At 40.4% G+C, this 23,248-nt stretch overlaps 1 protein-coding gene across 1 annotated transcript in view; it reads right to left on the bottom strand.

The window, feature by feature from the left end:
* Nucleotides 1–11,608: 11,608 nt before the first annotated feature.
* The window catches only part of LOC121525796 (gap junction delta-2 protein), a 64,440-nt gene continuing 52,800 nt past the window's right edge, over nucleotides 11,609–23,248 (bottom strand). The window contains exon 2 of the mRNA XM_041811938.1: nucleotides 11,609–12,626. Within this exon, the coding sequence (XP_041667872.1) occupies nucleotides 11,777–12,626 (850 nt within the window). The 3' untranslated portion in view covers nucleotides 11,609–11,776. The remainder of the gene's footprint in view (nucleotides 12,627–23,248) is intronic.

Raw genomic sequence — 23,248 nt, 5'->3', positions numbered from 1 at the left:
TGACTCTCTCTATAACAGCTGGATAGAGCTGATGTATGTAAGTCAACCCTGAAATTGTCATTGAAACCAGCCCTTGATCAGCACCACAGATCAGCAATTTAATCCTGACTAATAGTGGCCTAAACCCTCCTCAGCCTGGTTTGGTTCAACTACCAAACATGTATCAATTTAAGAGCAGAAAAATCTGTGCAGTCAAAATGACTGCCTGCAATCTTTGTACTCTTAAATCTATTTATTTGTGACCTCAACAGCTTGTACAGAGCACTGCTGCTCACATCTTCACCAGGAAACAGGTAGCATGACAACATAACTCCTATCCTAAACTGTCCTCATGAGCTTCCTTTGAAGTTTTTGTTTTAAAAGTTGTAAATCAGTTAGTACCAGCTTATCTTGTTGACCTCCTGCATTATTATTATCATCATTTCATGTTTTTTTTTTTTTTTTTTTTTTTTCTTAGATCCCAACATAATAAACATATTTCTGTATTGCATATTTGTTTTGGTGATAACACAGTTTGTAATGTTGCAGTCAAATTGACCTCACAGTCTTTCTAGTAGGTTTGATATTATATTTAATTGGCTTATTTATCAAACCCCATTTGATTACTTTTGTGTTAGATGTGTTTTCTTTACATCAGATTTAGTCTGCTGTTGTACATCATTTTAATGAACATTGTTTTTTTTTTTTTTTAAACCCCCACATCCTCTAGAATCCACCCACTCACGTTTCCTATACACACATCCCACTGTACAGGACACAACACACACACATGATCACACACATGCCTCCAGGTCATAAATCAGCAGGCTGGAGGCCAGTTCAGGCTTGATGTAACATTCAAGGTTTAATTCAGTCTTTACATACAGTACACCAGTCAGAAATATACAGTGAACCTTTAATAAAGGTCCATCAGCTACACTGTAAAATCTGCAGTGGACAGATTTTTAGAAGAGGATTACAAAGCGTGAGCGTGTTTGAGCGTGTGTTTCATTGTTTCTGTTTTTAGTCCATGCTTTTACACCCGTACAGACACAGTAGAAGCTACGCAGAACAGCTTTTCGAGGGCAGATATTTGACTCTTTTATCATCACCACCATGGGATGCCAAATATTGGCTAAACTTGACATTGCTCCCCCTCTCCCCCGTCACGCCGCCACTCAGATTTCATCCCTCTTACTGTAACATCAACCCTCTCGCACAGCTTACAGACGAACGTCATGGCATCAAGGAGGACGGGTCTTAGCTCAAGAGGTCTTTGAGGATAAGTGGACAGGTGAGAGGTTGATCTGAGGTATGTTCTTCCTCTGCACCCACATGTTTGTGACCCTTTTTGTTTCCAAATTTAAACCAGAAAGTCAGCACATTTTTTTTTGGAAACACAAACGGAGGTTTTCTCAGGTCATATTCTTAAATCCACAAGCCCTGCTGCCAGTAGGTAGTCGCAGAGCTGTTGAGAGAGAGAGAGCGAGGGATGCTCAGGAGCTATTTGGCTTGATTCCACTCTGCCTGTGTCTGCCACTCAGTGTAATTAGATGAAGTAATCACAATTGATATTATTGCAGATTAGTGGGAGATTGAGAGGTCTTTCTCTGAACCCAGAAATGGTTATAATCCAGACCACAGGAAAGCAACACCAGCACCCATCATGGGGGGAGGGGGGAGCAGAGGCCTATTTTTAGATGAAATGAAAATCACATTGAACATCTGGATAAAAGGAGCTTTATAACTTACATTTTCTCTTTCATTAAACACAGTAAAAAGCTTTCATTGGGTAAAAGATGTCTAATTCTCAATTTAAATGCAAAAATGATGCCTTAATCACTTACACGAATGTAATTTATCTTGGCCTGTGAGTGCACTTTGTACTCTCTAAAATAATGCGCCAAGAATAGTTTTTGTCTTTCAAACTATGGCTTTGAATTTGTAATTACTAAGAAGCCCTTAAGTGTAAAAGAGGGACGTTTCCAAAAGTTCTCAATGGGCACAAAGCAGCCCGGATGATTGGCTTCATATTCAAACTATCAAATTAATTGTAGTTGTTTTGGTAGCAGTGGAAAGAGTGATGTAGGAGTTCAATGAATCAAACAGCTCAATGCCGCAATCCTGAGGAATCAGATTGTTTGCTACTGCTCTGCTAGTTAGAAACAGAAAATCTGCTGCAGGCTTTTGCATAAGCCTGTTTGTCAGTAACAGTCACGATTTTGTTGTTAGAAAACCGGTGTTGCTACATGGCTTCAAGTCTGTGGGGCAGATGTTCGCTGAAGACGAGGAAATGTGTCTGATTTCATGTTTTTGGTAAAAAGGTCCAACCTCAATAGCACCAGGAGGTAAATCGTCAGGCTCAAAGACTAATTTAATGGTTTGACTCTAGTTTAAGGTAGTATGAATGTATGCTGACCGTAGACTCTAGAAAAGAAGTGGATTCAGTGTCTCTGGTTTCAAAGGTGGCGCCAGTTTTGCAAATGCCTTGAACCAGCGTTCTTCCTAACAGCCAGTAGGGGGAAACTCCAGCAGCTGTTACAAGAAAGAAGGGATTTGTTACCTCATGAGGTATGGGTGCTTCTATATCAGGCACAACTGTTTCAAACTATGGTGTGATTGCTCCCCTTCCCCTCTCCCCCTCTGTTCTGCACACAAGCCCACTTAGAGATGTATCCAGTCCGATACAGCAGGTGGCAGTATGCATGTAGCTGGTTTGCAAATCTGCCAAGAAGAAGAAGAACAGGAGCAGCAAACACTGCAACCACTTGGTTCGTGGCCTGAGTGAGGAACCAAAGGGGTCCATCCTGCTGCCATTAAAGGTTTTTTTTTTAATCATTCAAACTATGGTTTTCGTACTTGCACATCTACGTGAAGCTCTGACAATGAAATGGACTTGCACTGTGCAGGTATGTGCATCAGGGGACATAAGTTGCTGTTGCAATTCTACTGGCTACAACCTGTGGTCTTTGGTAAGGGGAGTCATAAAATCTGTTGCCTAAACTGATGATTTCTACCAAGCATTGATAAAGAATTGAATTAACTGCTGAGGCAGTGAAAAAAGTTTGTTTTGTTATAATGACTGCATAAAAGCTGATTCCACTCTCTGTCCTGTATCGGGGCATGGTTGCATTCACATCTCATGCGTACTGTGCCAGAGTCAGCTTGAATTGCTCCCAAAACCACCTCCATAAGCGGGCCAGGGTGTATGTTTGCATTCTCACTGACTTAAACAAGCCACACTTACGGCTCAAGAATGCTTGGATCCAGGACCGGGCCCCTAATGTGAAAGCACCCTCAATGTCTCAATTTCTTTTTTTTAGAAGTCTAATACAGTATATCAGTCATGCCTGAAGTGGGATCCCTGCTGGGAGACAAAGGGATGATGAGGGTGCTAAGCAAGGCTCAATAAAACAAAATGTGCAGTTTTCACTGCTATCAAAGCAAATCAAATTTGGTGAGCAGACGTCCAGGTAAGGCTACCATTGAGTCTACAGCTGATATCAACACTACTCAAATAAAGAGCAGGAAAATTCCCCTGTATGACTGTGGCTATTAAAGTGAAAGCCACACTCCATCCTTTTTCCACACCCTGCCTTTTCTGTGTGTTTTGATCTACCTTTAACCTGCAGATTTAACATACTACATGTCTGCAGGGAAAGGTCTCTCTGCTTCCACTATAGACTAGAGATGCACAGTAATATTGGCATGATATTTCTATCAGAAGATATTAACTCAAAAGTCAAATATTGTTATAGCCAATATTTAAATTTCTGCCAATTTACACCTGATATTTTGTCTGTAAAAATCTGCTTATCTGTAAATATGAGCCTAGCAAACAAATAAGTTAGTTAAGTTTAAGTCTGGACAACAGATCTACTTTAGCTGAAGTATTTTCCTTATTTATCATTCTTTACACTTTAAAGTCAGTTTTAACCCCTTAATGCCTATGATATCATATTTGAGACCTCTATCTAATCAACATGATCAATAAATTACTTACAAACCTTTTGAATAGAATCTGATGAATGGAAGAAAACTCCCTCCAGTGGATTATCAGCGGCCAAAAATGCCAAATGTATCAAATGTCATGCAAAAAATATATACGTAATTTTTTTCATGGCAATTTTCCTTTTTTTATTTCAGTAGAAGGTTAAATGAATATTTCAGTTCCAAAAAAAAAGAGAATTTTCTGGCTTGTTATTTCCGTTATCAGGCTTAAATTTGTAAATTTATTCATCCTTACTCTTTAAATTGAGTGTTACGAGGACTGAAGTTTAAGCTCTGAACTAAATTTAAATATCGACATCTGTACCTGCTCAAATTAATTTTGAAATATCATCAAATTGGATATTGGCAAAAATCCAATACTGTGCATCCCTGCTATAGACTGTAAATAAAAATGGTCTAGTCCTAATGACATCAACCATGTGGTTATCGAAGGGTGAGTTTGATGCCTGTTGATGGTAGACATCAGACTGACAATGCATATTCTTGATATTAACACCAAAAGACAAAGAGCTAGAGTTGTCTTGACTTTTTTTTTTTTTACCAAACTATAAATGTGTTATTTCTGCTATTTCTGAAAGGAATTTCAGGGGCTTTTGACTCAAAGAGGACACTAGATGAATTGCTGGTTCTTGCACCTCAAAACTGGCACTGCTACTTGGCGTACACCCATCAGTCTCTAAACGGCCACTTCCTATCTAATAAAACCAAGATGGTGGCAGATGAAACACCAATGTGAGGCCACTTTGCATACCCATCAAAATGGCCCCATCCACTTCTTAAATAGAGCCTCTATGATGGTGAGTTGTGCCTATAAAAGATTCTAGTGTGTTATCATAGAAAGAGCGTTTTTCCTAGAAAAGATTGGTGTAAAAGATCAGAATTGTTTTCTTTCCTGAGTCTGCTGTACCCCGTTAATTTTTCCACTGAGGTTATAGTGACGTTTAAATCTTTGAGGCTCTTTATGGCAGGTTTGTGACACATTGTGCTGGGGACTAAACCCTGGAATGTCGTCGTCTCTGACATCTCATGTCAGTCTGTATGCTTATAATACTGTGTACCCTGTGTTTTACAGTAGATCATTTGACTGATTTGCTTATAAATTAAAAATATTCTTCTTAAAATAGTATAAAGGTATATATTCATGTGCAAATTTCTCAAAATTGGAATGATTTTTCACTTAAATGTGGGTTACAGAATCTTTTTAGAGGAGGAACTGAGACGTAAAACCTGTAATAGTGAGTTGTAACATCACTGAGTTGGTGTTTTCTGCCTGAATATGTTTCATCTGAAGAACTGGGTAGTAAATATACACACTTGGCATCAAGACGTTATAGCTTCGCTCCACAGTTTAAACTAAAAAAAAGTCTTTCAGTAAAGATTCTGTCCAAGAAAACATAGAAACATGCTGTTATAGCCATTACACATGCAGTTAAAAAATCATTTAAATCAAAGAAATTTTGCATATCACTTTGGCAAGGGAAGAAATATTTTTTTCTGCTAGTCTTATATTTCGACATTCTACCCTTGATTTTACACATTTAAAAAATTGTTCCTTTACATAGAAAAAAAAACATCTTTCTTTTTTTGATATGTCACTGCACAAAAAGAGCAACAGACAACAAAATGAATCCACAAGTCAGAAAAAAAGATAAGCAAATGAGAAAAAAAAAAGTTGCATAATTCATTTCACATTGACAAATAGAAAAAAAGGAGACAGTGGGGAGTGGTGGACTGTCGGAGGATCTGCTTCTTTGGACACTGTGCGTGGACCCACTGGCTGTAAAACTTCAAGAGTCTCTAATGAACACTGGATGAATGTAAACCGAAGAAGACCAGGACACGTTTATGGCCGTCTACATCCTCGCACTGTGTCTGCATGTGTTTCTGACCTGAATGAAACCAGACATAACAGAGTCCAACAGGAAGAAGCCAAAATAAAACCGCTGCTCCTGCCTGAAGATGTGCTCGTATTTCCTAGAATGGCTATATGTTCTCCAAGTTTGTATCGCTAAAAATAGACCTAACCCCAGCATTGACCTGTGGCCTGTGGAGATTAGATCTGTTCTGCACAGCGACTGCGTATAGCACAGGACATTGGCTTGGCCTTAAAGCTCAAGGTTGGCGTTTAAGCCTTTTGAGGAGGACAGGGTCTCTGTAAGTGAGGGAAGCCGTGATTCAGCCTGTAGTGGTAGGCGTTTCTGGCGTGCCCCGTGAGCTTATTTGTCCTTCTCAGTGCACACAATAGAGTGCCGGATCCCATTGAGCCATGGGGATCCTTGGAGGAGTCTAAATCTGGGGATAATCACCTGTAAGAATCACAGAGATTATGGAAGCGACAGTGAATGGAGAAAGAGAGTCTGATGGATCTCTCTCCTACATTGGCTGTTGTTGCTGCTCCAAGACGCACTGCAGCTCTGCAGAATGTGTTTATCCTCCGTGTAAACTATTACATAACGTCTTGTCTTGTCTGGGTATTTCCAAAGAAGCTACAATAGTTATGAACACAGATATGTTCCTCTTAAAATGCAGTGGAATTAAGGAAAAGAACATTTTAGTCTACTGTAGAGCTCAAGTACTTAGTATAAATTCTTGGAAGTATATTTTTAATTGGTTTTATTTTAATTTGACTGTTTTTCTTAAATTCCACCATTACCTCTCTATATTACAGGGTTTGTAACATTTTTACTTTTTATGGCTGTATCCAAAATCATTCTCTACTCCCCATTCTCTATATAGTGGGATATAGTGCACTCATCTGCATAATACGAGCGATTTTGCTGACTTTTCTAGCAGCTGACAATGGTGTCAAAATATTTATGATCTATGATAACAGCAATGATGGCTGAGGTGAAAAAAAGAATGTTAGAATTTCCCTGACAATTTATGTTTTTCCACAAAAATGTGACGTTTGTCAGTGCCATGCCTCATTTGTTACAGACAATCGTCTCGTGTCTGTAATTAGGGAGAAGCTGTTACTCCGTCCTAATTTCTTTGCACTTTTTGGTTGTTCTGTCTGGAAATATAACATCTCTGCAGTTACTAATGTAATTCATGCCTGCTGTACTCCTCTGTTCCATCCGTCTTAGAGGGGTCTGGCTGCAGACTGTACATCCCTGATGGACACTTTTTTATCTGAAGCTTTATTCATAAACTAATTCTGGCAGTTATGAAATAACCACATTTTAAACATTAAAGACTAAAAAATATTAAATATAATAAAACTTAGAAAAGGATCAGCAGCCTAATCCAGGATTAAATTATGTAAAGACCCAAGAAGTAGTTACCTGAATGGTGGCACGCTTTAGCTATGTTGGCTTTAGCTATACAAGTAACATTAAGACACAAGTTAGCTTAAACACGACCTTTAGTGAATGTAGCTAAAGCTACGTACTTATGTAGAAAATGTAGCTACACAGCCTACGTAGCTGCTTTGTGAGCTGAGCTTTAGCCATGTTAGCAATTTAGCTTGCAGTTTTCATAGAGGAAAAGCTTTTCTCCTGTAAGCAGACTTTTAAATTCACTTTATTAAACATTTAATGATCAGGTTTTGCAAGTTAGATTTTTAAATGTTATATTTTGGTATCCTATCCCTTATCTTAACCTTTACCCCAACCCTAAATTGAAGTTTAATTTGATTTTATTTTGAAAGTTTTAGTGTGTGTTCCTGTCCTGAAATAGACTGCGTCTCAGATGTCTGGGAGAGTGACTGTCAGAGATGTTGGGTCTGTTTTGATCTGTCATGTATGATAGCAGTCACTTTCTGCTCTTAAAGCTTTGAACATGATGAAACATGATGGTTAAAACTGAGTGGACAATGACCATTAGTTGTTCATTACTTTTTACAATGCATTTTGGGATAAAAAAAATGAGTGCACTAAATAGGGTTTTCCCCTCGATTAAACCATTGCATTTAGAATGGCACTGGGGGCACTGGTTTATCTTAGTGGGTAGCACAGTAGAGCAGGTGCCTAAATACAGAGGCTGTAGTCCTCAATGCACTGGTCAGGGGATCCAGTCCCAGTCTCTGCACTGTATGGTGCATGTCTTGCCAACATTCTCTCTCAAGACAGTTATTTTTACAACTTTTACAACTACGGACTTGAAACTGAACAATTTACTACTTTATTGGTTTTGGGGCTTTTGGCTTTTATTCTGATAGGACAGCTGAAGAGAGACGGGAAACACGGGGAGAGAAAGCAGGGGAAGACATGCAACAACAGACTTACTCAGTTTTACTTACGCAGGTTTTACTCAGACTTAGATGTGCGTCTAACATTACATTTAAATCATTAAGTTAAATTTATAATAATACAGGATGTTATTTTGTTTCATGTCAATGCTGTGTAAGTCAGGGCCACCCTCATCAGATCTTGAAAAAAAGCCAACAGAACATGGGATAAGATGACAAAACAGTTTTGACTTAATTGGTAAAGACTCAGCTAAAATTCATATACTGGTGCTGTATCAGAGAAAAATAATAAATAAATTAGTAATAAAAGATATATTCAAAAAATAAAAGCATTTTCACTCTTCTTAAATAAAACAGGCTCATGTCAGTTATGTAATGTATTTTGTACCTTCATTTGGACAGGCAAAGGGTTACATTGGGGTGGTGGGGCACTAAAATGAATCTGTGCCTTGAGTGGGCTCAGTAGGTATCAGACATGTTGGCCTGGATTACATTACTCAACTTTAATATATAGAAAAGGGAAGTATAAATGGCATACCCACTATACAGTGAAGTATTAAGAGAATAGGGTGTGATTTTGGACACAGCCTTTGTAGAAGCGCTAAAGCTTGATTTATGTGAATGTGTTGAATCTATGCCATAGCATACGCCCTAGGTCTGTGTAGCTCTGACCCTACAGAGAGGGCTGTGCATGCAGAAAATGTCTCTTCATGTCAAAATGATGCAGACCACAAGTACTGCGACTGGGCCACTGGATAGCACTGGGTCAGTCTCTGACTCTCTGGATCTTTACAGGCATATTGTATTTAACCACTCTAACTCCGCTCAATGCACTTGGTTTCACTTGATGCAAACAAGGAGGAAATGTGCTGGGACTGGGAATTACCCAGTATAGTCTGAGTGGAGTATTGGAGAGTGCTGCATACACCAATGCTCATGACAGGGCTAGGTATTACAGCATAGATTGGATGCAGAATGATAAACCAGGTTTAAGGAGTCATTCAGAGGCATTATGGGAAATGTAGGAAGTTATTGAAGTTCAAGCTATGATAAGGCAAGTTTAAGAAAAAGTTAAATAGCAAAACTATTTACATATTCAAAGAGTTGATGCTGCGATAAGCTGACAGAATAAGAAAAAAAGACAGCTTCAAGGGTGCACGGACATCTTTGTTATTACTAAAGTATTCACAGGAATGCTCACAGAGATGAGCATCAGTGCAAAAACCCAAATTGTGGCAGTGCTAAGCTGCTGCAGTGTTAAGCTACATAAGGCCATCAAGTCTGCAGGGTTGGTGATTCATGTTGGACAAAGTCAGGGCTACTGATCTGCTACATTAGTTTAGACTAAGTCAAAGACAACTGTAGTGGGGGGTTTATGGGGATTTTTATCAGTGTTGTCACCGCGAGTGGGCTTCTTCAGTCTCTGAAACAGAGTAGTAGTGATGATGAGCTGCTTCAAACAGACATTTGAGCTGAAAATGAGCTGCTTTGTGCTTTTTGTCTGTATATTTCCACCTCCAGAGCCTCGTCCTCACAGAGGAACAGGACAACACCACGCCAGTCCAGCATGTTTCTGTGTGCACGCTCAATGTCAGTTTAATAATTTAATTAAGATACCAAATGTAGTCCACTGAAATGTCTGGTTCCACAGGCCCACGGTGCTACATGTTCCTGTTTTAAATGATGCATTTGTTGGTGTGTGATCCCAACACGAGTTCCTTCAGTCTGCCACTCTCCCACCCGTCTGCATTAATCAAGGTGCAACACTCTCCGTCATCTTTTTCTTTTTCTTTCTTGTCATTCTTTACTCTTACAAGGCATGCATGCTGAAATCCAGTCAGGGAAGAAATGCAAAATTAAAACCACTGAGATTCAAGAACACAACTTTCCCTTTAGACTCGTCGGTTACATAGCTTGATCGTTCAAGAAACATCACATCGTGTAAACATGCCTTTTTCTAATGGCTCGCAGGCCGCCACGGCGTGAAGCTGTGCAGCTAATTTTCAAAGAAAACCAAGGCTCTCTGTGGAAAATGTGAAGAAAGTAGTGCTGCAGTTAAATATCATGAGCAGTTGCAATAATTATCTCCTAAAAAGCTGCAGATAAAAAAAACAACAAAACTAGCTGCACAGCCTCGCTGCAGAGCAAAGCTCACATATCTGTCCCGTCCCACCCCATACATGTTGTTAATTAGTTCCATCAGTGAGAAATGCATCAAAATAAACAAATGAAAAAGACATATAGATTAAAAAAACAGCAACATGATGTCCTGACCCCCCTGCCCGCAAAGATAAATAAAATCTATTTGGATATATTCTAAATGGATAAATATTAATACCATGATATACTCTATATAACTTTTCAACAATAATTAAATATCTTAAGGATGGCACCATCGCTTTCTCAAAAAAAGAAAAAAACAACTCATGGTGATATATTTTATAAAATTTGTAAAGTAATAAAGTGATCTGTTCTCCTGTCTCTCCTCTCCTCTTTCTGTCTCTCCTTCGTCTCTCAGCATGCTGGAATGCTGCTCCGAGGCTAGTTTGGTTTGTGCTTCAGGAGAGACTGATGTTTACACTCTGCTTGTCCACTAGTTTGTTAGTTCCTCTCCAAAGTTTTCGCAGAAGGAGAGCAACGAGGGTCATTACTGTCATCCCAAGCCTCTGGGTTCTTTATAGCTGCCAACCATAGAGAGCAGAGAAAACGAGATAGGGGAGAGGGAAGGGGGAGAAAGTGTTTATGGTACTTGCTCGCTCTTGTTTGTGTTAAAATCCTCTTTTGCCAAGAGACAAAACATACACATCGTCAGTCTTTTTCTCTCCGTTTTGGCTTGTGACGATGTTTCAGCAGAGGCGAGGATGACATTGATCAGAGGCAGCTCTTTCTCTCTTGGCTTCGGAGTCTTCGGGATAGGAAGCAAAGAAAAACCTTCCTCGGTTCCATCATCTGTTCTTCTCTGGAGTCTCAAAACGACTCCCTCACTCCTGCAAACTCACCTTCGTTTTCTCTGCTCCGTCATGGCTTTGACAGTTCTTCCGTTCCTCTTATAATGATGCTGCTGCCCATCCTCCCCGTCCCGTTTCCTATCCTTCCTTTTCTTTTTTTATCGAGGCTGACAAAGTCCAGAAGAAGAGCACCATGGGATGCATCAAACACCGCCATCATCTTCCAATATCCCCAAAGAAAACAAAACAGCCTCTCATCTCCCTTCCCTTCTCAAGTCCTTTCCTCTCCAGCCCCTGGAGGATTTAGTTCCTCGTTTTAAAAGAAAACGAGGGGCAGTGGAGGGGGTAATTAGTCAAAAAAAGAAGAAAAAGTATAAAATGGCAGTTGGAAGTTCTTCCTATGAGTATTCATCTGCAGAATGCAGAGCTTTTGGTCCTCTTTAATCCTCTCCATGCTTTGTTATTGTCATCTTCGTCACATCTCATGACTCTTAAAGTCTTCGAGCCAGAGTTTTGGTCTTTACATTCTCTTTCATTCCATCAGCACAGAGGAAAGGTCGTCTCTTTGACCTCACCATCTTTATTAAATAAAATTCATAATAAATTCATTCTCTCTTGCACATTCATCCCTACTCCTCTTCTTTTTCCATCAGACATAGGCCGATTCACTGGACTGTGTGCGACCCAAATTGGGCGGCTGGGACAGATGTGCCATGTCCTTCTTCCTGATCTCACAGATCGACTTCCTGCGGGCCTGAACACCCCTGATGGCAGCCTTGATCTTGCGCCAGCCCAGATGGTTGAGCTCGGCCAGGTTGAGAACTACGCAGATACCACTCACTGCAAACATAAACACCAGGAACACTGTTTTTTCCGTGGGGCGAGACACGTAACACTCCACTTCCTTCAGACATGGGTAGCGGTCACATTCGAAGATCCCGGGCACGCTAAAGCCGTAAAGGAAGTACTGGCCTGCAAGGAAACCGATCTCCAGGGCGTTCCTGAACACCACCTGGATGATGTAGAAGCGCGAGATCCCTTCTTGTCGGCGCACTTTAGAGCTCTTTCCATGAGTGAGGCCACGTGGGGCATTTGGGATCTCCTTCACCTCCAGGCAGTCCGGTTCTTCCTTCCCCCCTCCACCGTCTCCGCCGTGTTGAACTAGAATCCCGTTAATGTTGCGGAGCTTCCGCGCCCCGTCCCTTCCCCCATAGTCCCTCTCCATGATGGGGTAGAGAAAAGAGTAGCGCCGGTCTTTCTGCTTGGCCGACTGGTGCACGGAGTAGGTGATGAAGCAGAGGCTGGGCGTGCACACCAGGATGATCTGGAAGACCCAGTACCGGATGTGGGAAATGGGGAAGGCTTTGTCATAGCAGGCCTGATTGCAGCCCGGCTGCAGAGTGTTACAGATGAACATGGTCTGCTCGTCCTCGTACACTGTCTCCCCGACAATGGCCACGATCAGAATGCGGAAGATGACCACTACGGTGAGAAGGATCCTACAGGAGAAAGAGAGAGATAAATGGGGTTAATAGTTGGATATGCAGAGTAATTCACTGTGTCAGGAAGGATTAGATGTCCTCAGATATCCTTCCCAGAAGAGGTCCTTCAGATGTGCTGAGTATGAGTGGACAGAGAGAGACAGCAGGAAAGAGAAATGACGGGGATTAAAGAGCTGGTGAAGGATGAATGGCAGAGGGAAGCTTTGAAAGGGTAAAAATGGATCATAAAACAATATGTCAGGGACATTTAAATATAAAAAGTGTCAGCTAGCAAAAATACTCTTGGCTATTTTTAGTCTTTAAAAGCTGAGTCAACCAAAGACTAATCACACCATCATTTAAAACAGGAGAGAATAAAAGGATATGAATAACTTTATAAATGGCACGAGTTAAATCTTTATAAAAAGACACAAAGGGCTCATTTCATTTCTTTACACATCCTTGCATTGTCTCCTCGACTGACTCAGAATTCATCTCCATGATTGAGGATCTTCAAATTCCTTAAGAGCACCTGGAGGAGATGAGGAGAGAGGAGGCTGTGGAGGAGGAAGTATTTTCACCAAAGAAGCATCCTGGTTGGTTTAAAGGTGTATCCCTGCATGATGTGTTTCTTTTCACAGCTTGTATTTACAGCACTGATGTGCTTCAACTATAACTTCAACAGTGATGATGAAATGTACTGAAATAGTTCACAGCTTTGTGCATGATCACATCACAGGGAAGGTGTCACATCAGGCAAGAGTTTGTTTATTGTTATTATTTCACTGGATTTCAAAAGCAATATGAATCCACACAGCTCTTCATTACCCTAATGAAGGCTGCAAGCCTAGATGCATCTGTCTAATCAAGTTGTTCTCTAAACTTCTACTTTTAGTGGGGCTTTCTGTTTCCACACTGGTAGATTATGTCACAGACAAGGTAACCACAGTAGAACCACAACCCATGCATGAAGAACCTTAAATGACCCAGTTTCAGGTGTCACTATGTAAGAGGCCAACTGGGAGGAAACCTGGGGAAATGGGGCATTATCTGGCACAGGCCTGGACAAAGGCCAAGGAGGAGGCCTGAGCAGCTCAGGACCAAGATTGACAAGGCAAAGTGCCAAACCAGCATATGCTCCGATACCTCACCTAACCTTATACCACTGTCAGAGGCTGCGTATCCCATCCCATCTTATTCCACCCATACACACTGACATACCAGTGGCACAGCAGCTGGAGTAATTAGGGTCTCAATGTCTTGTATTGAAGGATAGTGTATTGTAATAAAGAATTGAATTGTGTGTGCTCAAATTATTTGACAATCATCCCTGAATCTGCAGAGTTTTCCAAGAATGCCCAGGGAAATTAGACATTTTTTGCACCATGAGTGAAGTTACTGACTATGTAAGAGAAGTCCTGCCTGTGGGGAGCATCCACAATATACTATTATTGTACTGAACATGATAGAAGAGGACTTCCTATAGCAATATGCAACTTTCTGTTACTGTCACTTGTAGTCACTTAAGTTGATCTACTTTGGGTGAAAAAATGTTCAGGATTAAAGTATGTGAGCAATGCAGGGGAAAATTGCAGTGGATGAAGAACATGTAGCTGTAAGAAAAACACTTAACCTTATTGTAATAAGTTATAAAAGTTAACATAAATAAAAAAAGAGCATTTCTTTATTTTCTATATAATCACTTGCCTCTAATACTCTGAGTTCTATGAAGTTATTGGAGATTATGATGCAGGAACACTTTACTGCATGAGCTGGGGATCAAACCCTTGACCTTCCTGCTGAGATATAAAGAATGAAAGACTCTCCCACTGACCCTCAGCTGCCCCAGCCATACAATACTGACTGGTTTTCATTAGTATTTTAATGAAAGATTTACATTTTAGTATGTTGGCAGGTCTAAACCAACCATTCTGCTGCTGTCAGACTTTAGATCTGTTTTTCTCTCCTCTGCTGTCAGTTTGTTATTTCACTCTATGTTTCTGTGACACTCCACCTCTAACCCAGAGGTCCAGCCCTCAGCACAGCACATCCTGCATCCTCTCTTCACAACCATCATCCGGTTTGGGGGTAGGTTGTCTGCTAGTTTGCTTTCTGCTTCATTTCCCTCTGAAATGCATGAAAAAGTCAACATGGAGTCTATAAACTCCAACATTTTACTCATAAAAAAAACCCTCTTTTGATTGAGATGACATAAGGAAAAAAAATTACCAAACACAACAACACAAATCTTAGTGGATGACCAGTATAGGTATGTTTAATGCAGTTGCATGCAGTTAGATGCAGTTCTCTGTTAGAAAATGGTGTCAAAATTTCAAATTCTGGTTGCTGGAAAGAAGACAACACATGCGGGACTTTAGCCAACACTTTCTGTGAGTAGCTGACTACCAGCATTCAAACTGTTTTTTGTCTGAATTTGCACATATTAGAAAAAAAAAAAACAGATTTTATGATATATTTATCATGTTTGCACACCAAGTCTGAAACCAGGTTCATCTTTTGTGGTTTTTCGCATCCGTCACTTAAATGGATATCTGACAATTCAGGAAAATCGCTGCAGATCCCTTTCTCTCTTCGTCACATGGAAACTTCTCTCTAAACACACTGATTTGCTCATGCATTCTGCGTATTTCAACAATGGAAACTAACGCAATGTAATAAGAAAGACTAAAGAGAAATGATGTGCTATCTCTCTTGAAACAGCGCAAAACAGCGCAATGATATACAAGCTTGTGTAAATAACCTGTATGATGGGCTCAGTCAGGAATAGATGGACCCAGTGTTTTCATTTGTCAAGGAGTGAGGGAACCAGAAAATCATCCTCATTGCTTTTTGTGTGCACAGGAGACTACTTGTCTCATACTGTCAAATGTTCCCATAAATACAAAAATAAATGCATCAGATTGGTGTGCAAGGTTTGTGTTGTGGCATTTTTATCCTGTTATGGAACTGAAAAATGCATCCCAAAATAACGGACTGAGTGTGCAAAGACCTTAACTTGGAGATATGCTAACTTTTAACTGTGCATAGGTGACGTCTGCCATGAGTCATCTGCATTGGTGTGGCATGTTGACTGTGAATGTCTTCAAAACTTAATGTGACATAGGTGTGAAATGCAGTATGCTCATTTGTGGTAGGGTGTTGAGGAGGCAGAGGGAGTGTGACAGTCAACACAGCAGCAAAGATAATGACAGAAAGTTTCAATAAAATCAACCGTTAAACCAAGTCCACAAATACCCACATCTAAGGGATGTGTCATTGATGCTGAAATGAGTCAAACATGTCTGTCAAACAAGCTGACATCACATGGATTATTACTTAAATGTCAATGTTCATACCTTTTAAAAGAATGGAAATAAGACTGGCATAAGTGTTCAACAAGTGACCCCTCAAATCGGTTTGTTTTTTTCATTAAAACATATCTGAAAAGTATGATTTAGTATTAATGTGAGAAACTAAAAGAGCAATTCAAGGGGCTAAAAGTCACCATTTAGCATGATGACTAATTAAACCATGACACTTAGATGATTAAATGGTAAATGGGCTTGGCCTTGTATAGCCTTTTTCTAGTCTTCTGACCACTGTGCGTTGTTCACCACATGTCTCACCTAACTACACACTCCACATTCACATTGGTAAAGGCTGCTAAGAAGAGTATTGGTGTCAGTTTTCCCATTTATACCTGTCTGTAGTGTGTAATCACACGCCACTGTTGCAGCAGCTGGAGCGCCAAAGGGTTAAGTATCTTGCAAAAGGACACATCGACATGCTAATGTAGGAGCTGAGGGTTTGAGCCCCAGCTCTTACATTTACACTACCTCTGGTAGTGAAATGTCTGAATCTACCCAAGCCACAGTTACACACTGAGATTACTTCCCTGCCTGGAAGAAAATGTTGTGGAAATGGAGCAAATGTGGAAGTCATAGGTCACCTGAGCTGATCTGATATTACTGTTGATTATCTATGTTTGTTCATTTTCATCATCATTATCATATCTGTAGTTTACAATCCCCAGTTCAGGTAGTTGTTCAGGGGAGAATGGGGTAAAAGAAAGCTGACCCAACCCCTGTTTCTCTGTAGCTGTGCATAGGTTTTGTCAGGTGACCATGAATTCAGGAAGTACCCATTAAAATGGTCTTGCTGTGTTAGAGAGAACTGGCCCATCCTACCCCTCTCTCCTTGATGGCCTAAGCTCTCTGGTACCCTTTAGAGGTCTCCAGATACAAAAAAGCTCATAATCCAGCCAAACATATACTGGAACCAAGCCTCTCTATAAGGGGGGACAACTGGGGGAGCTTCCTGGGGCTCAGCCAAATGAGGGGCCCATGAGGAGGTCAGCAAAATCATGGCCCATTATTAAGTTAAGCTGTGAAAAGTATATATAAAATTTAACTGAACTAGTAACACTTATCAGAGCAAGAAAAAACACATATTTATGCAGTAGTATAATATAGCTTTTTTATCTAAATGTGAAGCCTTTTCTGAAAACAGAATGACCATTATTGGTTAAGTCAACTCAGTGGATCAGTGCATTGACTAAACCACTTGGAAACCACACTTCATAGCTAAGCCATGATGGGCACAAACATAAAGATGCCAGAAATTAAAGTAGAGGGAAGTGAGACAACTAAAAGGGGTAAATAATTAATTACAAAATGGGTTAAAAGTGACCCTAAAGGGGTTATAGGTTTGAGAAAATGGTGAAAGGGTGGCAAAAATAGGATAATCGAGTCATAAAAAAGTGGCAAAAATTGGTGGAAAGAAATTGTGAAAAAGGGTGAGAGAGTATTAAAAATGGGTTAAAAGTGTCAAAGATTTTGCAGAAATGTCTAGAAAAAGTAGGGAAAATGGTTAAAGAGTGTCAAAAGAGTCACAAATGAAATAAAAGTTGCAAAAATGGGTTACTGCAATTTTAAAACGGGCAAAAATGGGTGGGAAAAGATGGTGAAAAGGGGTTTAATAGTGGCAAAAAGGGGCATAAAGTATCAAAAATGGGTTAAAAGTGGCAACAATTTTGCAAAAACAATGGCCAGATTAAGTCGGGAAAAATTGGTTAAAAAACAGCAAAGTGGGAAGAAAGAGCCACAGATGAGATAAAAATTGCAAAATGGAAAACTACAATGTAACAAAAAATGCAAAATTGGAGGGAACTTTTTTGAAAAAAAAAAAAAGATTAAAAGTGGCAAAAGGGGCTAAAAGTACAAAAAATGGGTTGAAAGTGGCAACAATGTTGAATGAGTGAAATAAAGGGTTAAATGAGTCACAAATTAGATGAAATAGTGTCAAAAATGGTGTGAAAAAATGGAAAAAAGGAGTTTAAAGTGGAAAATAGGGGCCAAAAGTATTAAAAATGGATTCAAAGTGGCAACAATGTTGCAAGAACTAACTAGATTTCAGTAAAAGGGGGTTAAAGATTGGCAAAAATGGGTTAAATGTTACAAAAATGGGTTCAAAGTGGAGAAAATGGGGTGCACATGGCCCAATGGCCCCAGTGGTTTAAGGCATACCCCATGTACACAAGCGGGTTCAAATCTGGCCTGTTGCCCTTTCACCCCACTCTCTTGTTCCTGTTTCCAAGTCTGTCTGTCCTCCTCTATCAGTAAGGCCAAAAATAAGTCCTAAAAAGGTGAAAAAATAGCTAAACTGTGATGAAAAAGGATTAAAGAAAAATGAATAATTTCAACATCAGAACCCGATTAAAATCTTGATATACTTTTCAACACCAGAATGAGGTAACTGTCAGTCTGGACGCTAGCACCAAGGCTACTGATCCAACACACATGCATTGATATCATCCATAAATCAAAGCTGTGGAGGGCCACTCTCTGGGTTTTCACGGGCCCAGCTGACTCTGTAGACAGGCCTGACAGGAACCCAAGGTTAAACTGCAATTACATCTATCTCTTAGGCCTAAGATTGCCTCATGGGAGTACACTAATGATTACATACAGGGAAAATCTAAATGAGTGACAGCTAAGTCTGAGAGGGGAGAGATTTGAAATTGAAATCACAGCAGGGTGCCTCTGAAAGGATTTTGAGCCCCTTAATCAGAAAACAGACGTGTGAGAGCCAGAGGAAATAAAAGCGGTGCTGGTGATGGAGAGGGACATTGTGTTACTGTGAAGTCAGTGTTTCTCCTGATAAGAAGCAGAGCAGAAAAGCACACTAAATCTCATCTATCAGCTGCGTGTAAACACTACAGAAGAAGAAGATCAGTTATGAGTGGAGCCTGGATGTGTCATTGGTGCTCATAACTCACAGCCTGCTATCTGTGTTTTTGTGAGGGTGTTTGCAGGTAAAAACACGTGAGGCGACTCATTTGGTCCAGTTTTGGTGTCTTCTGCATCATTAGTCCCTCGTCACCACAGTAACCTCAGAGTCTGAGGTGTGCTTAGTCTCGACCCACATCCACTCGTTCTGCTGTGAAACAACAGGCTATAAGCTCTGTCTCTTTCTCCCCTCACTGCCATGGCAACAGGTGAGCCTGAGTTGAACATTATTTGCACATTTGGGCTGCAGTGAGTTGTGGTGAGGTTATTTTTTGCTGAAATTAGCTGCACTTCAATTCACTGTGTGCATATGTTAATGTGTGTCTATTCTTAGGCTGACATAACATATCTGCACACCGCTGTTCTGTTTCCTTTCTCACAGACATCTTCCTCTTTGTTCTTTTCTTACTTTATTCATATCTCATTTATTTTTAAGATCTGAGCCCGAGCAAGCACTTTAGATAGCAGCCCTTTCTGCCTTTCGCGTTCTGTCGACTGTCTCGCTCCGTGTGACTAAACAGAGTCTGGATCCAGGCTGCAGACAGGCCTGGACATCGCTGTTAATCTGTTGATTGATTGCTGCATCGCATCGCAGTCCGACACATATGAGAGAGTTCAGAGCGAGTTCTGCATACTGTAAGATCAACTCCCACTAATCACTGACATTTATATTAATGATAATCCCATAAATGATAAATCGCTGTCATTACTCCATATGAACGCAGAGTACACATCATTACAGCGGCCCGTCAAAACCTGACCTCATTACATTAATCATGGATTTATGGGGCAGTTTGTGCATACAAGTCAATAGATGCTGACATATAAAAATGGCTTGGGAGGCGGTGCTGACGGGCGGCGTGGCCCGCTGCAGGAAGAGCCGCTTATTCCTGAGAAAATGTCAACGTGCAGGACGCAGAGCATTTGAATTTAAAGGGATAAAGCTTCACAGTAAACACGCTGTAAATGTCTTAACTGGTACACTGCCAAGCTTAGTTTGCATGTTGGTGTCACTTTTAGATATTCTGCCTCTTCTGTAACATTTCAGATGCTTTTCCACAGGCTGAGGGCTGAGTAAAGCCAGCTGCATCGCAAGTAAAGGCCAACAACTTTCTCCCAAAGAAAATCTTAACAAACTGAAATTACACACCAACAAACTGACTGGTCATTAGGGTGGGGGAAGCTTTGTTTTTCTTTAGATCATCCTAATCAGTGACAATGTCTCTGTTACACTCTACTGTTAGTCTAAATCTATTCAAGAGTTAGCACAACAACCATTTTTTAGCATAATAAATTATTTTTGACATCATTATGAACACTGAAATAACTGACTCAGAGACAACCAGTGTGCACCTACCTATATTCACAATATCTGTAATCACAGCACATTTTTATTCAGAATTACATCCAAAATCACTGCAGATACTCGCCTTTACCTTTCTGTATAACAATGATAACAGGGATAAGTAACAGCAATGACTTGTTCCAGCCTGTTATGAATGCACAGCATGAAATACAGGGTCTGCAGGTCAGCATGTGAAGAAAGACTTGTAGGGATCAAATTGCTCCACATTTGTCTGTAACAGACACCACTGTTAATGTGTGTATTCAATGAGATGCTAAAGGGACTTCATGAAACAGAATTAGATGAATTAAACAGGCAGCGAGGGACAGAGGCTGTGACAGAAGCCCTGCACCTTTGTGTTGAATTGTCGATGTGTCTGTAAGTTCTTTAGAGTACAACTGCTGTGAACCAGTCAGAAAATAACACCTTATTAATCTGCATAACTGCTTTGTCTAAAATCAGCCTGCAGACTGTTCCGAGCAAAAGGCACAGAGAACGTAAAAGCCTGCTCAGTTCAGACTTTTGAACATCAAAAAAAAAAAAAAAAGTCAAAACCTCGTATGTCCAAGATGACGTGTACTCACAGCAGTCCAGCAGACTTTAGCATATAAATCTTTACCTTGATTTGAGAGCTCTCCTCTCTCTGCTACTGTCTGAAGAACAAGATTTTAGTCAGATGAGCACTCAGCAACCAACCAACCAGAAGGTGTCAGCTCTTGAAGTCTCCTGTAAGTACCAGTACTTGAACAAGTGAACCCCCAGTTCCTAATCCATGTCCTTACAGACAGACTTACTATTGCCCAAAACTTCCACACAGGCGTGGATTGCACATTAGAAGAACTGGGGCATTTCCTTGTGGCCTGAGGGTCTATTTGGCCTGCCATGAGCAGTCAAGATGACCAGTACAAATGAGGAATGGACTCCTCTGAATGCATGAATTAACATATAATGCTAGTGTGACGTAATAGTCTTTTGACACACCTAATGTAGCAAATCTGAGAAGTCAACTCTCAATAAATGTCGTTTTAAGCAGTTTTATTTCTAAGTAAAGCAGTGGCCACAGTTGATGCGTTTCGACTCGTGGTCTTCTTTAGCTGAGGAAGAGTTTAAACGCATCAGTTGTGGCCGCTGCCTTGCCAAGAAATTAAACTACTTAAAATGAGATTTTTGGAGTGCTGACTCTTCAGTTTGAATACTCTTTTTTGTTGTTGTGGTGCTCTGGTTTTGCTTTCTTTGACAACTAATGTGGCAACCATTCACCAGTTCCTTCCAGCATATATGGTGAAGGAAATTTGCCTACTTAAGTGATGTCCTTGACGTATTTTTCTATAAAATGTTGTTTTAGCATGATTTTCACATCTTTGCTGTTATCTTTTTTGTATCAAAGAGCAAAAGGAAAGATCTTACGTGTCCTTGCGTTGTATTTTTTCAATGGCTATTAAAGTACAGAAGACCTCAAGTAGCAAGAAGTGATGCAAAAGTATTTTTTTAGAAACAAATTACTAGTTTGCAATGGATTACTTTTTTTGTGTAACTACCCCAAAACTGGTTTCAACCAGACAAGAATGGTGAGGCTAATGAAAGTGCATACTTTTATCACCTCCCTGCTGTAAACTGCAAGGCTTTGCCTTCCCCTCCCTAGAGTTATGACACGATGTGCGCCTAGGTGTGAGGGCTTATGCACGTTTAGCTATCAGGTATACATTATTTATGTGATTTTTCCCTGCCAGCTGCCTCGGTGGACATCTTTCCATTTAAAATGCCTCTTCTATTACTTTCCTCAATCACCTGAAAATCTCCCTGGAGATAAGTCTGACTTTTAAAGAACAAAATCAAGCTTTGACTTGAAACTGCCTAAAGCCAATGTGCTGGTTTTCAAAGACAATGCATGCTTATCTGGTAGAGATTTATCAAACTCAGCTGCTGATCTGGACACCATTGTGACTGAGTTGATCCGGAAGAGGAGGGGAGGGAAGGGGGGGCTTGCCACTGCACTCTACTGTAGATGTTGCCAGATAATCATTAGATGGCATTTGGCTGTGTGAAGGGTAATCTACCAATCGCGCCGAAGCTTTGCCAGTTTTGTGCGGAGTCAGAGGGCAGTGTTAATCCTTTCCAGAGTCTGACTCACAGGCTCACATGTACCTCTCATCAAAACAGCAGGTCAGCGCTGATGACCTCCAAAATGAAAAATAAAAGACTTATTTTCAATCCTCCCACCTGTGATGAGCCTACATGTGCAGGGAGAAAAATAAATGTAAAAAATAAAAAAAAGATGAAAATGCATTTGCCCTTGTACTGACTCCATTAAGGAGCTTAGTGAGCAGAGAATTCACAATACCCCTGTGAGGGAGTGTTGCACCAAATGTGCGCACGTGTGCACACAAACGTATTCTGAATGGCCACACACATGCACGCTCGCAGTCATATCTGTGCAACAAAACACCATCCAGACAGTGAGCAGAGACAATCTCAGACTACACTGAGTACCAACAGAAGATGTTAAATTACTGTTGAAGATGAATTAGTTCCAGACAGGGATAAAAAGATTATAAAGTCACCAAAAAACCCAGTGAGGCTCGGACATCCCCTGAAATTAAAAGAGAAACCTGCCAGTTCTGGGACAGAGCGCTAGAGATAGAAGGGGATAGTAGGAAAACCAGCAACGCAGGAAAATCTCATCACAGAGAATGAATTATATAATAGCTTGCACACGCAAACCCACTGCTGTAATCTGTGGCTGGGCCAAGGGAGGATTCTTGCATTAGGTTTTTTTTTTTTTGTTAATGCCATCGAATAGCTGTAGATTATTGTACGCCAAACAGCAACCCTCACCTGTTTTTACCCCAGATCATCTTTCTGTTTTTTTCTACTGTTATTTGGACCCCTCAGGCTTTGGCTCTAGACCTTTTTCTCACTCTTTGTAACCCCACTTCCTCTCTCTCTGAGTCATGAATAATCACCAGATTGTGTCTGTAGTTTTCTATGATGGCAGTCTTTCTCTGCAA

Source organism: Cheilinus undulatus, linkage group 2 (assembly GCF_018320785.1).
Source record: "Cheilinus undulatus linkage group 2, ASM1832078v1, whole genome shotgun sequence".
Lineage (NCBI taxonomy): Eukaryota > Metazoa > Chordata > Actinopteri > Labriformes > Labridae > Cheilinus > Cheilinus undulatus.
Note: the sequence above shows the minus strand (reverse complement) of the source record. Positions and strands in the feature narration are given on the sequence as shown.